This window comes from Cannabis sativa, chromosome 1, assembly GCF_029168945.1.
Source record: "Cannabis sativa cultivar Pink pepper isolate KNU-18-1 chromosome 1, ASM2916894v1, whole genome shotgun sequence".
Lineage (NCBI taxonomy): Eukaryota > Viridiplantae > Streptophyta > Magnoliopsida > Rosales > Cannabaceae > Cannabis > Cannabis sativa.
In genome coordinates this window covers 31,295,457-31,309,834 of record NC_083601.1, presented here as the reverse complement: position 1 = coordinate 31,309,834, position 14,378 = coordinate 31,295,457, and the positions used below count along the sequence as shown (strand labels likewise).

The 14,378-nt window shown below is 35.9% G+C and overlaps 1 protein-coding gene and 1 long non-coding RNA gene across 2 annotated transcripts; both read left to right on the top strand.

The window, feature by feature from the left end:
* Positions 1–2,853: 2,853 nt before the first annotated feature.
* LOC133033459 (uncharacterized) lies at positions 2,854–6,870 on the top strand. The gene is made up of 2 exons (XR_009685605.1): positions 2,854–3,393; positions 5,742–6,870. It is a non-coding gene; the product is annotated as an uncharacterized LOC133033459 (long non-coding RNA).
* A 2,243-nt stretch (positions 6,871–9,113) lies between these two features.
* On the top strand, positions 9,114–14,144 carry LOC115706047 (glucosamine inositolphosphorylceramide transferase 1). Its single transcript, XM_030633548.2, has 4 exons — positions 9,114–9,991; positions 10,175–10,297; positions 11,859–12,026; positions 12,196–14,144. The coding sequence occupies exons 1-4, from the start codon at positions 9,581–9,583 to the stop codon at positions 13,876–13,878; spliced, it is 2,385 nt and encodes a 794-aa protein (XP_030489408.2). The 5' UTR covers positions 9,114–9,580; the 3' UTR covers positions 13,879–14,144.
* Positions 14,145–14,378: the final 234 nt, after the last annotated feature.

Below are 14,378 nucleotides of genomic sequence, written 5' to 3'. Positions count from 1 at the left end.
GACTGGATTCGCAGCTAGTACAACTGCAATTTGATTGCCAACCCAAATGATAGGTGCTTTTGGAAGAGAAACATGGAGTTCTTTTAGTAAATATACCAACAATTTAAGTTCAACGTCTAAATTTGCTTTCTGTACTAGACCTTACTACCACTTGTTGCTTTTCGGCAGATCAAAATATGAGATTTCCACCAAGAAAAACAACATAACCACTAGTAGATCTCCTGTCATCTAGACAACTGGCCCAATTTGCATCATAATAAGCATATAATTGTAAAGTATTAGTTGGTTTGAGCAAAAGACCATCTGAAAGTGTGCCCTTAAGATATAGAAGCAGCCTCTTACAAGCTTCCCAATGAACCTCTATTGGAGCATGAATAAATTGACTTAGTTTGTTGATAATGAAAGCAACATCCAATCTAGTAACTGTCAAATAATAAAGAGCACCTAAAGTGCATCTGTGTAGGTAGTGTCCTAAAATGGAGCTCCTTCAGTTAAGGACAGTTTTCGAGCAGAGCTGGTGGGGTTTGGACAAATTTTGGCACCCCCAAAATGTAACTTGACAAGTAGATCAATTATTTATTTACTTTGAGACAAGTACATCCCATTGGAATCTCTATATATCTCAACACCAAGAAAGTAATGCACAGGTCTGAGGTCATTCAAAGAAAAATAATTATTCAAATATTTAATAAGCTTGGAGATAAGTTGGGAGTTAGGACCATTTATTAGTATATCATCAACTAGAAAGAAATAGAGAAGTATCTGATCTAGAGACAGTGAAACCCTACTCAATTAAAGTCTATTTGAGCTTTTCATTCCAATCTCTTGGTGCTTTCTTAAGCCCATATAGAGCTTTATAAAGATGACACACATGTGGGGTTCTTAGGATTAACAAAGCCTTGAGGTTTATGCATATAGACAATTTTTTTGAAGTTGGTCGTTCAGAAAAGCATTACTAACATCCAGTTATTTGACCTGCCAGTTAAAGGTATCAACAAGGGAAAGAACTGTGTGAACTGTTGTAGGCTTCACTACAGGACTAAATGCTTCAGCATAATCAATTCCAGATGTTTGTAGATAGCCCTTTGCAACTAGCCTCAATTTATATTTATTTGAGGTACCATCAACATTTAACTTGATTATGTACACCCATTTGCTGTTAATAACAACCATACCAAGTCAATAAGGCACCACAATCCATGTTTTATTTTTGATGAGAACATTATTCTCCTATTACATTGAAGCAAACCATTTAGGATCAAGAAGAGCAGCTTTGACAGATCCAGGTTCAGTTGGCAACAAATTTTTTGAAAAAGGGTGTTTAGTTTCCAAGTATGCCATATGTTTGGAGATTCTATTATGAGATCTGGTTCTCATTTGATGAGTCCTGGTAGTTTCTTGAGTAACATTTCTAGGTCCTAGAACTTCAGTACTAGTTATAGGTAATGAGGGGAGTGATGACACTGTTTGAAGTAAAAAATTAGATAAGTGGTTGGATACAAGTTGCATGGTATTATTTACTGGGGAAGGTTATAACAAGTGGAATATTTTGTGCGAGATCAGGTAATATAATTGGTGCAGGCTATAAAGCATTATTTTCTATGGAAGGTGGTATAGCAAGTAGAATATTTGCTATGAGATCAGGTAATATAGCTGGTGCAAGCTACATGGTATTATTTTCTATAGAAGGTGGTATATAACAATTAGTATATTAGATGCAGGGTTGGATGGTAAATTTAGTAGGGAACTTGGTGATGTGTTTGGGATAATGGGTCGTATAACAGGTTGAGCTGTTGGCACATGAGCAAATGTCTCAGGCTCAGAAATGGTTGGTAACATAGAATTGGAAAATTGAGTAGTGTAATGATGTTCAGGTAAAGTTGTGGAAATAGCAGCAAAAAATGAAGAATGAGATGGGTTACTTACTTGAGATTGCAGTAGTAGCAGGAAAGTAATTTTTATTAAAAACCACATTCCTGTCAATATAGATTCTGCCTTCAGAGTAGTTTTCACATAGATAACCCTTGTGATGATGAGAGTAGACAAGAAAGAGACTGCTGAGATATGAAGTCAAGTATGTGAGACTTGTATGACATCAAGTGAGGAAAACAAGCACATAAATAGTTTGAAAATTTTTTAATCACGAGAGGTACCAAAGAGAGTCTCATAAGGACACATGTAATCAATGATAACAGCGAGAACTGTATTAATTGTAAAACTACACTTTGGAATGCCAGTCACCAATATGAAAGATCCAATCCTGATTGAGCAAGGACAGTGAGACCAATTTTCTGTGATGTGTCTATGCTTTCATTCTACTATTCCATTTTGTTCATGATCATAAGACCATGGATGAGTAAATTTAATTCCTTAATCCTTTAAAAATCTAACAAAAGACCTATATTCCCTCACCTTAGTCAGCTTGGACTCCTTTTACAGGTAGATTGAATTATTTTTCAACCATGTTTTTGTATTTAATGAACACATTAAAGGCCTGAGATTTAAGAGTGAGAGGAAATATCCAAGTATATCGACTGTAATCATCCATGAAATGCACATAATACTCGAATCCTTCTTTAGATAAAACATAAGAGGGACCCCAGAGATCTGTATGAATTATTTCAAGGGGTTGGGAAGCACAATTTGTGGATGAGAAATATGGTTGTTTGTGGCTTTTTCCTTGTTGACAAGCAACACAGAACTTAAGATCTTTAAATGAGCCAGTATGTGGAATAAGTTTTAACACTCTTGACAAAGTTAAAGGGGTAGGATGCCCAAGCTTATTGTGCCAAGTGTTGATATCATGTTGTAACTGAGAAAAGAAATTTTGTGAAGAAGAATCTGAGACATACAAAAAAGGAATTTCTTTATTTTTTTCAATCAGATTCCAAGAATTCATTTAATTAACATTTGAACAATCACAAGTTTTAGTACAACGAGAGTAAAGAAGCATAAACTGCTTGAGATGACACTGGAGAGCATGAGTAGACATCCTGGAAGAATCATCAGGAAGCATGTAAAGACCATCTTTAAGCCTTATTTTAAGAAGAGCTGTCCCCATATCCTTGTCCTTATAAAAGCAAATTTTTTATGAAACTCAATAAAAATAGCATTGTCATCAGTCAGTTTAGACATACTAACAAGATTCTTTTTTATCTCTGGAACTTGAAGCACAAAATTTAATTGTAATGGACTAGTAGATGAAGATGATAAGGTAGCAGAATGTATGTGAGTAATAAGTAAAGCCTTAGCTAGAGTCTCAGTCCTAGGATAGGCAACTGTGGAGTCCAAATTGTCAGGTCCATTTGGAACATGGTTCGTGGTTCTTGTATCAACAGACCAGGCATAACCATTGCCAAAATTAGGAATGGTAGTGGCATATACTTGAGGATGGTAGTCACATTCTGTAAAGACCGCTTAGTTAATTTAGAAATTAGCAGTTAATTATGATTTAATTATGAAAATTATTTATAGATATTTAAATAATTATTTATGATGTTTGATTTGAATTCTGAAATGCATTTTATGTCATATAGCGAAATTTCATAATTTGCATTTTCAGTGCCCGGCAACATGGAACTCGGTGTTTGGCTCAGTAGAATCACAACTTATCATGTTAGTATATTGAGACAGTTTATTAGACATTGGGAATGTCGGGATTGGTCGGGAATTTAGAATTTCCCAAAAATACCCTTTAGTACCCCTTTATGTTATTTTAGTGTGGAGAGGCAAAATGGTCATTTTGCCCCAATTATGTTTTGTCCTTTAGTGGACTTATTATTATTGTGTAATATGTTTTATTTGATGTTGTTGGTTGAATAAGAAAGGAGTTAGGCATTTATTCTTCATTTTATTCAAAAGATAGAAAATTAGAAAATTCAAGAAAATTGCTTTTCTCTCTTCCTCTCTCTTTCGGCCACTTCTTGAGCAACAGGGATTTGCCACTTTTCCTTTGTGAATTCAAGCTCTTTTTGTGTTCAAACCAAGCTAGGTTAGCACTTAGTCTTTCTCTCTTTAAATTTCTTGAAAATTAAGAAAAGATGATAGTTGCATGTATAGTTTTGGATTGTTGTTACTGCTGTGATTATGTGTTGGTTTTCTAAAGTTTAAGCATGCTTGATTGAATAGATTTGAGCAGATTATGTTGTTAGTTGTTGGTTTATGCATGTGTGAAGCTTTTAAACTCAAATCTTGTACTTTTCAATGGTGAATTGTTGATTAAGCTACTGTAGTTGTTGATATTATGTTTGGGTTCATTTTCTGGAGTAATTTTATGGTGAAACATGATGAATTGAGCAGGTTGTGTTGCATATAGGTGAGCTTTAGCCAAGTTTGAGTTTTGAACTCAAAGCTTGGAGCTCACATGGTGATTTGTGTATTTTTGTATGAAGCTCGGTTTTGATGCTTTGAAAATATTTAATGGGGTATTTAGAACAGGTCTGGACAGTTTTGTATGGTTTGGGATCGAATTGAATGAGTTATGAATTTTTGTTCGTTTGCTGCTTAGAACCGGAATTCCAGTTCAGCAACCGGAATTCCGGATGGTGTTCTAGGAATTCCCAGAACCGAAGTTCCGGTTGTAGAACCGGTCTGCCGGTTGGGGGATTTTTGGGAACCCTAGTTCTTCCCATTTTTTTTTATGTTGTTTAGGGTATTGCCATGCTTTTTTATCGATAGGGAAACTTCTAGTTTCTAGTTTAAGTCCCCGGGAATTGATTTAGCGTATCACTTATCAGTGTTGTGATTGTTATGGTTTAGGAGCCTGTAAATCGCCGTGCAGTTCGTTCCACTCAGGTTGACCGACACACCTAAATTCGGAATTGAGGTAAGATTAGTATAACAGTATGCATATGTATTACATGTTTAGCGTGCATGTTAGGAAGCCTATTAGATTACATTAGATATGTATGTTGGCTTCGTACCATCCGACTGTGTCACATCGGTAAGGCTAGAGTATGACTAGCAGCTGGAGTATGACCAGTGTACCGAGTATAGGCTAACACTGTATCACATCGGTAAGGCTAGAGTATAACTAGCAGCTGGAGTATGACCAGTGTACCGAGTATAGGCTGATACTATGGTTGGTGGTACTGTGTTGTTTGACCGTATCACATCGGTAAGGCTAGAGTATGACTAGCAGCTGGAGTATAACCAGTGTACCAAGTATAGGCTGATACTGTAACACATCGGTAAGGCTAGAGTATGACTAGCAGCTGGAGTATGACCAGTGTACCGAGTATGGGCTGTTACTTTGTCAAAAGTACCGTCGTACGAACGTTCGTGACTCAGTATCGTGTGGGACACGACAGTTAGGGTTGTGGTCAGGGGTATGGGCGTCTGATCATAACCCAGGATTTATGTATGTTTTATGATTTATGCTTTTCTTACTGAGTCTGTCGACTCACAATGCTATGTTTATGTGTAGGTAAGGGCAATGCCAAAGCCGAGTAACCGTGAGGACGAGCCGATGAAGATTGTACATGTCGGGGCGGTTAGGCCTGGAGCGTACGATCCTCGGGACAACAGCGCTTTTGTAGTTAGTCGCTGGGCGACAAGTATTTTGTAATAGACATTAAACTTTTTGTAAAGTATTTTGTAATCGGGATCCCGAGTATTTTGTATAAAATATTATAAGTTTTAATTAAAAAGCAAAATTTTAATACGATTTCCATAAACCTCGTTGATTAGCAACGAGCTGCACAGTACGTTAAAAAATCGCGTAATACGCCTATGCTAGTTAGGGTGTTACACATTCCAACTCAGTCAAGTAGGTTCTTGAAAAGGGTCCATTTGGCTTGGGAGTAACCCAGTTTCTATCAAAATGGTAGTGACATGCAGTAGTCGTGTGTCCAAGTTTAAGACAAACTTGGTTGATGAGACGAGAAAAAGACGAAGGATAGCCACGAGGAGCACCACGATGATTGGTTCTTGAAGCATCTTGGTAATTTCCTCGAACAAATGGAGGAGGGGCCTATAATTTCCATTTCTTAAAGATCCAAATGCAATATTGGCTTGCATCTTGACACTAAGATCGGTCATGACATTGTGATGCTCGAGAAGACTTTCATGAGATATGAGCAATGCTTAAACCTCTTCAATTGATAAAGAATCGCTTCGAGATGTAATTCTAGAGACAATAGGATCAAATTTAGGGCCTAGACCATTGAGAAGTTGAAGAACAATGTCTTCATTCGTCAAAGATGAATCAACAACATCAAGAGAGTCGGCTAAAGGCCGAGCTTCGTCAACATAGTCCGAAACTGATAAGTTTTCCTTCTGCACATGAGAAAACTGACCCTTCAGTTGAAGCAGTCTTGCACGCGATTGCTAAGAAAATTTTTGTTCGAGAGCTTGCCAAACAACAAAGTAGGTGGAATGATTAGCAACAGAAGCCAAGATCCCTTCAGATATGGAGGACTGGAGCCAAGAAAGCAACAATTGATCGTATTTCTTCAATTGAGTGTAGATCAGATTGATTTCACTAGTGACCAAATGCTGAACATGAGGGACACCACTGAACATAATTTCATCCAATTCCTGCCTGAATACTGTTGGCACAAACCGAGACTTCCACGTAGGAAAATTAATTCAATCTAACTTTAAAGTAAGAGAAGAAGAGAGTGAACTGGACAAAGGATTCCAGATCGATGTGGCCGGAGTAAGGGCAGGAGCAAGCACAGACAGAGGGTGATTGATTACATGAGCAGTGGTACGTTTAGTTGAATTTGTAGGATCGAAAAAAGTGGAGGTATGAATCGAAGACTCCAGGTGACTGATACCATGTAGAAGCTCAACTAAAGCAAGCTAAAAGAGAGAAGGTAAGAACCACAGAAGAGAGAAACACAGTAAAGAAAATGCTTAAGAAAGCTTGTCTCTCATGAATTGAGAGAACCTTTATTTATAAGAACACATAATTATAAGTGGACAACTAGAGCTCAAAATAACTCAAAAGTAACATTTATTTCATATTTTATTTTATTTTATTTGTAAGGGAAATTTTATTTTTTATTAAATATTTATAATGTATTAATTTTTCTTTTTATTTTGCAGATGTTCTACTAGTGGATCGGAAGTGCCAACTCTCAGTTTTGAGGTTTTCTTTTCTGATATTATGATTTTATTGTCTAGTTCTCCTGGGGTATCTCTGCATACCTTTAGGATAGACAATGAACTGTTATAGATGGAAGAAAATTCTCCTCTCATTGCGTAACTTTGTTACCTTTGTTATGTTAACCTGTATCGGTTTCCCTTAACTCTAACAACTTAAAACAACTAATGAAGTGATTTCTACTTAATCATATAGTCAAAATCGTTTCTTGCTTCTTTTATGGAAGGTCAAATTGCAGTGTTATTTCTAGTGTCCTAACCTAACCCAACCAAACTAAGACGTAGCATTGAAAATGATCATCAACACATATGTAACCCTTAATAAACGTTATCAAATAATATTTTTGACTAAATTCCTTTATTTATTTTTATTTCCAAATAAAACCTAGTTGGGGATGAAGATGTGGTTCAAAAATTATACTAGTTTTCAGGGCAATATACTTGACTGTACAATAAGATTAAAAAAATAATAAAGAAAATTGTTGAACCCAAAGAAAAGTCAAAAGAAAATTACACTTATTAATTAAGAATAGATTATTCAAATAAACCTTATCTTCTTTTTCGTGGTGCTCAAGAGTCTATACATTGCTTGCTATTGAAATGGATATTTCCAAATTAGTTAATCTTAATCAAACTTTGATTAATTGTAATAATTTAGAAGGTATACCAAGAATATTATCATATTAATATATTATGACAAATATTGTAATTGAAAACTAACACTAAATAGTAAATATATAGTGTACCACAAGCCAATAAAAGTGTTGAAAAGTTTAAGTTTAAAATTTGAGTTTTATCCATGTTTTTATATACTTTATATTTTCATAGTAGACTCATAGTATATATCATGTTAATCTCATTCTCAATACAATATACCATCTATGAGAATCACTGTATTAATATGGTAAAGAGAAAGAAAAAGAGAACATTCCTTAAATGGAATGATTTCTTTCCTTTTTCTTTGTATAAGTCTTGGAATATTTTGTTTTCCTTATGAGATTAAGGTAGAAGGATTTCAATTTCCAACTTAGAATATTTTTTTGTGAGGAAAATTATAACATTACTAAACTATAATTGTGTCTCCAGAAGAAAAAAAAAATAATAACTATGATCACAAACAATTATAGAAAGAGTAATTACGATGCACTTAAATTAAATATGTTTTATATATAATAATAATGTTTAATTGATTTCGATCACAAATTAAGATTGATATATATTTTAAATTCTGATATACATGATTGTTCATGATAAGTATGTTGAATTTGTAAATTTTAGCATTAAGACGTGAGTTTAATTAGTTTTCTATTTTTTTTCTTCTTAAACATCATCCAAAGAAATTGAAGTAGTGTCCTATCATGAAGGCCAAATTAATTTACCCATAGACCCTAAAAGAATAATTACAACCATTATTACTAAAGGAAAATATAGCTAATCTTAAAATAAGTTATTCATTATATAAAGTGGTCACACATCTAAGTTCTCTAGTAATAAGTTATTCATTATAATTGACAAAATTTTATTAATATTAAGATATAGATCATTATAGAGTTGGAAATGGAATCAGTTTCTTCTCTGTATTTTATTAAAAATAAAAGAACCTATTATTTATTTATTTTTAATTATAGTGGGCCCAATCCAAACCTTTCCAGCTACACGCACCCCCAATTCCTGATTCAGATTTCAATTTTTGTTTTAATTAATGTTAAAAAAACTTAATTCCACTTAACAGAAATTTTAAAATAATATTTTAAAAAGGGAAAATTTGAATCCACAATGTGCCAAGAAAAACTTTGAGACGAAACTGAAGAAAATTCATCAAAGAACAAAACAGAAAAGTCCACGCGTAAACGGCAGTCCTACGCGTCGTATCGAACGGTCAAGAGCGCGAGTAGAGAATCAACGCAGTCACAAGGCGAGTGAGATGGTAGTCGAGATCACATGGTGCCATATATTTTGTTAATGTTAATATAAATATTACTATGGTTTATGCTTTCTCATGTTACATATTTATATATATACATACATAGCACACTTTGGGGGTAACGTTCTTTGTTAACCTCGCTCTCTCTCTTACTCCCTACTCCGTCAACTCTAGAGAGAGAGACACACATATATATATATTTATATTTGTATTTACAGATACGTATAGATATAGAGATTAAGGAGAGGAAGAAGAAGGTATAGCCATTGTTTCAATTCAGAGACAGTGAGTAGAGTTGGAATCCCATTCCATATGAGATAAAATTTGAAAAGAATTAAATTAAAATTAATAATATTATTATAAATAAAACAATAAAGAGTGAAAAATGGTGGCGGTGACCCAGAACGCCACGTGTACCTGAGGCAGAGGTTTTAGTTCGTTGGGGGGAGAGAGAGACTAGAGAGGAGGAGAGGGGAGGGGGGTTCGAAAAGGGTGTGTTGTAACGGGTCTTTTGTGATTGGTTCGATTTGATTTAGATTGATTGGTGAGATGGGCTCGAGCCCAATTGTGGGTGGGCCGGGCGGTTGCGGAGGCGGCTGTGCTGGTAACGGTGTGGGTGTGGGTGGGAGCGGAGGTGGCGGCGGAGGCGGCGGAGGGGGTGGGAGTAATGGTTCAAGCGGTGGGAGTTGCTGCCATATGAGCCTTAAGTGCTGGTGTAGATGGAGATGGGAACAGCAGCAGAGATGGTGGCTGTTCTCCTCATCGGGATTTATCTTCTTCATCGGTTGCTTGGTCTTGTTCGGATCGTTTGCTACACTTTATGCCCGGTTCGCATTCACGCCGGGATTCCGTACCGGCATGGCTACCGCCTCGCTAGGGTGTCAGGAGGACAATGAGGGTTCATGGTCCGTTGGTGTCTTTTACGGTGACTCACCCTTTTCTCTCAAGCCAATCGAGGCTGTAAGTTTTTTTTTGTTTTTTTTTCTTGGATTGGGTCCATATGGGTACTTTCATAATTAAAAAAGAAAAAGGAAGGTGAATATTTGGATTTTGGCATATGGGGTTTTCTGGATTTTGTTTGAATTTGTGGTTTTTGGTTTGATTTTGATGTTTGGGGTTTTGGATTCTTTTTCTTATTCACAGATGAATGTAGGGAACGATGAAAGTGCCGCTTGGCCGGTTGCCAACCCTGTCGTGACGTGTGCTTCAGTTTCTGATGCTGGTTTTCCTAGTAATTTCGTTGCTGATCCTTTTCTTTATATTCAGGTACATACATAAATAAATGTTTGTTCAAATCCTTATTTTGTTTCCAAGTTAATTGGTGAAGTGGGTAGTTGGAACAGTTCTTTAAAATGATTAAATAGTCTTCATTTCATTTGCTTTGTTCTTGAGCCCCAAAATGAAAAGTGAAAAAAAGGTTTTTTGTTGTTGTTTTCTTTGTATTTGTCACTGTTCAAGCCAAGTTGTTGATAGACTAATGATTAAATAAGTTATAATCAATGACTGGTGGGAGAAGTAATATTTTTATAATCTAGGTTGGTTTTCAATGAATTATTGATTCAAACTCTCAAGGGGAGACTTTTTGTAATTGATTGGTGAAACTAAATAGAAGTTAAGGAAGGAGAATTGTGAATGTTTGTTAAACCTGTGTTGGGGTGAAAAAAAGAAAGAAAGAAAAAACAGGGATCGGTTCATTCGAGGAAGAATTTAGTTTCTGTGGCTGCACATGATAGGAAACTATTTCTTCTTTGCTTTGATGTTTTTTGTGATTGCTACTTGAAGGATATGGTTTCACGTCGTTGCTATGAGATAATAACAAGTATCTGTGTCCTGAAATATACAGTTTCGCAACTGTCCCAAGTAGCTTTGTTTTCAGTTTTGCCATAGCCAAGTGTTGGGATAATAATATTCAATTGTCAAGAATACTTGTAATCTGTTTTGTATTTACGTGTATGCATAAAAGTATTTCTTCCAAGGTGAGTCCTTCTAGAATCCTGTCTTTTTGGAAAAGGAACTTTCAGTTTTACACTTTACCTTGGGATGAATTAGTGAAGAAGATGGCGTTAAGGAAGTTTGTATATGATATAATACAAGGATGCTCCATTGAACTGCCTGTAGCTAGTGCTCTGAGAATATAGGAATTCTGGTTCATTGCTAGTGATTCAGGAATCAGGATGTGCTATGTCATACGTTCCTTTTTATTTCTTAGCTAGAATTATCTATGCTATAAATGATCATATTCAACATTTAAGAATGCCCAAATTGTTCGTCTTTAACCCACACATCATATATGGCTCATGCACAAAATATTTTAAAAGATATTTGATACGGGAACAAATCTATAAATTGATATGAAAATTTAAATTTGGATATACATTTTTTTTGGTATTGAATAAACTGTAAGATGTTTTTGTTTTATGACTAGATTTTAATCTGTAGAAAGCCTTTTTTTTGTTCTTGTTGACAAGTTCGTTTTGGGGTTGACATTGCAACTTATGGAGGCTTAGTCTAGACAATTACTTGTTTACTATATTGTTGATGAATTAGATTGGTAAAGAGGCTTATGTATGTATTTACTAGATTATTGTATGTGAATCCTTGATAATCATATGCTTATGTGAAATGTTTCCACTTGATCATTCAATTTATGATGCATAGTTACTAAGGACGACAAGCTTAGTAATTATTTAGGGTTATAGTCATAGGAATAGTATAAACCTTGTTCATCTGTCTATCTCTCTATATCTATGTAAGTAGCTTTTATGGTCTTGTGTTGGAAAATAACTTGATTCATCCATACTAATGTGTGGTATTTTTTTTTTACCAGGATGATACCTTTTATCTGTTTTTTGAGACCAAGAACTCAATAACTATGCAAGGGGACATTGGCGTTGCAAAAAGCACTGATGGAGGAGCAACATGGCAGCAAATGGGTATAGCTTTGGATGAAGAATGGCATCTTTCATATCCCTATGTCTTTGAAGAGCTTGGCGAGGTAAGACCCAATTTCTTTTAACGCCTGAATGCCTTTTGATTCACTGAATATAAAAAAATATACACACACATAATAATATGAAAATCTAAAAAAAGGACCTTGAATGAACCTGGAAAACTTGTTTCCAACATAACCCATAATAATTTCATATATTTCTTCATTCTTCTAGATTTATATGGTGCCTGAAAGCAGTGAGAAAGGAGAACTTCGTCTGTATCGTGCACTCAAATTTCCTCTGCAATGGAAACTGGAAAAAGTCATATTGAAGAAACCTCTTGTTGATTCATTTATCATCAAGCATGATGAAATGTATTGGCTCTTTGGTTCTGATCACAGCGGTTTTGGAACCACAAAGAATGGAGAGTTAGAAATTTGGTATAGTAGCTCACTTCTTGGTCCTTGGAAACCACACAGGAAAAATCCTATATATAACTCTGATGCAAGCTATGGGGCTCGCAATGGAGGGAGACCGTTTTTGTACGATGGAAACCTTTATCGTGTTGGTCAAGACTGTGGTGAAACATATGGAAGACGAGTTCGTGTCTTCAGGGTGGATGTTCTTACAAAAGATGATTATAAAGAAGTTGAAGTTCCTTTAGGCATCTCTGAGTCAAGCAAGGGTCGGAATGCTTGGAATGGTGCTCGATACCATCAACTTGATGTTCAAAAGCTAAGTAATGGAAAGTGGATTGCAGTAATGGATGGGGATCGAGTTCCTTCTGGAGATGCAGTTCGGCGGTTTATTGTTGGTTGTAATTCAGTGGCACTTGCTCTCCTACTCATTGCATTGCTGGGTTTGTTGACTGGAGCTGTGAAATGTATCATTCCTCTAAACTGGTGTACTCACAATTCAGGAAAGAGAAGTGATGCATTATTGTCCTGGGAAAGGTCTTATTTGTTTTCTTCGAAAGTGAGACGGTTTTGCAGCCGCTTGAACAGAGCAGCTTCATACCTCAGATGTAGGATTAAACTTAATACATGTACTGGAAGACTTGTTCTGGCAGTAATTTTTGTAGTTGGAATTGTACTGATGTGCACAGGGGTTAAATATATATATGGGGGGAGTGGTGCAGAAGAAGCTTACCCGTGGAAAGGTCAGTACTCACAGTTCACTATGTTAACAATGACCTATGAAGCTCGGCTTTGGAATTTAAAATTGTATGTGAAGCACTATTCCAGATGCTCTTCGGTCAAAGAGATTGTTGTTGTATGGAACAAGGGAGTACCCCCTAAAGTCAGTGATTTTGACTCAACAGTACCTGTTAGGATCAGAGTTGAGAAAGAGAACTCGCTGAATAATCGATTCAAGATGGATCCACTGATAAATACCAGAGCTGTTCTTGAGCTTGATGATGACATTATGATGAGCTGCGATGATATCGAACGTGGATTCAATGTATGGCGTCAACACCCAGATCGCATCGTGGGGTTCTACCCTCGACTTGTTAATGGAAGCCCATTGAAATATAGGGGTGAACGTTATGCGAGAACTCATAAAGGGTACAACATGATCCTTACAGGGGCAGCTTTCATTGATAGTAAAATAGCTTTTAGGAGATACTGGAGTGAAGAAGCTAGGGAAGGTAGAGAAGTGGTAGACAGATACTTCAACTGTGAAGATGTGCTATTGAATTTCTTGTATGTAAATGCAACTTCGGGTAGGACAGTAGATTACGTGAAACCAGCTTGGGCTATAGATACATCCAAGTTGTCTGGTGCTGCAATTAGCCGAAACACGAAGGTGCACTACCAGAAAAGAAGCGACTGCTTGCTCAAATTTTCAGAGATGTACGGTAATTTGGCTGCACATAAGTGGGAATTTGATGGCAGGAAGGATGGTTGGGATGTATAGTGATAACATTACTACTTCACTCACAATCTTCTTGTTTATCCTTCTATACTTCTGGTAAGGTTTTAGTCTTCTTTTTTCTTTTTTCCCCCTTTGTCTATACACTTATTTTTTCTTTCTTTCTTTCCCTCACTTGTGAATTTGAGTTGGGGATTTTGGTTTTAATAGTTTTTGGTCGTTGAGATGTACATTGGTGTTGTTCAACTTCAAGGTTTCCTCTTTTAACTTTTTTTAATGGAAATTAATTCTAGCGTGGCTGTTAAAATCTCTATCTGAATGATATGCTCAATTTTTATTGTGACTTGTGATATCTTTTGAATCTGGGCACAAGAATTAATCAATGGGTTTTAATACAAAGAGGAGTAGAAAGGTGGAAAGTCCAACACTCTGCAACTCTAGCATGAAGATGTATATAATTCACTAACATGGCTATCAAGTTTTATGGTGTCAAATGAAATGGCTGTGTGGTTAAAACTTACAAGTTGAACTCTTATTTATAATTT

Coding starts and splice junctions, on each gene's coding strand:
- LOC115706047 (XM_030633548.2), top strand. CDS start 9,581: ATGGGCTCGAGCCCAATTGTGGGTGGGCCGGGCGGTTGCGGAGGCGGC. Junction 9,992..10,174: donor CTCTCAAGCCAATCGAGGCT/GTAAGTTTTTTT, acceptor TCTTATTCACAG/ATGAATGTAGGGAACGATGA. Junction 12,027..12,195: donor TCTTTGAAGAGCTTGGCGAG/GTAAGACCCAAT, acceptor TCATTCTTCTAG/ATTTATATGGTGCCTGAAAG.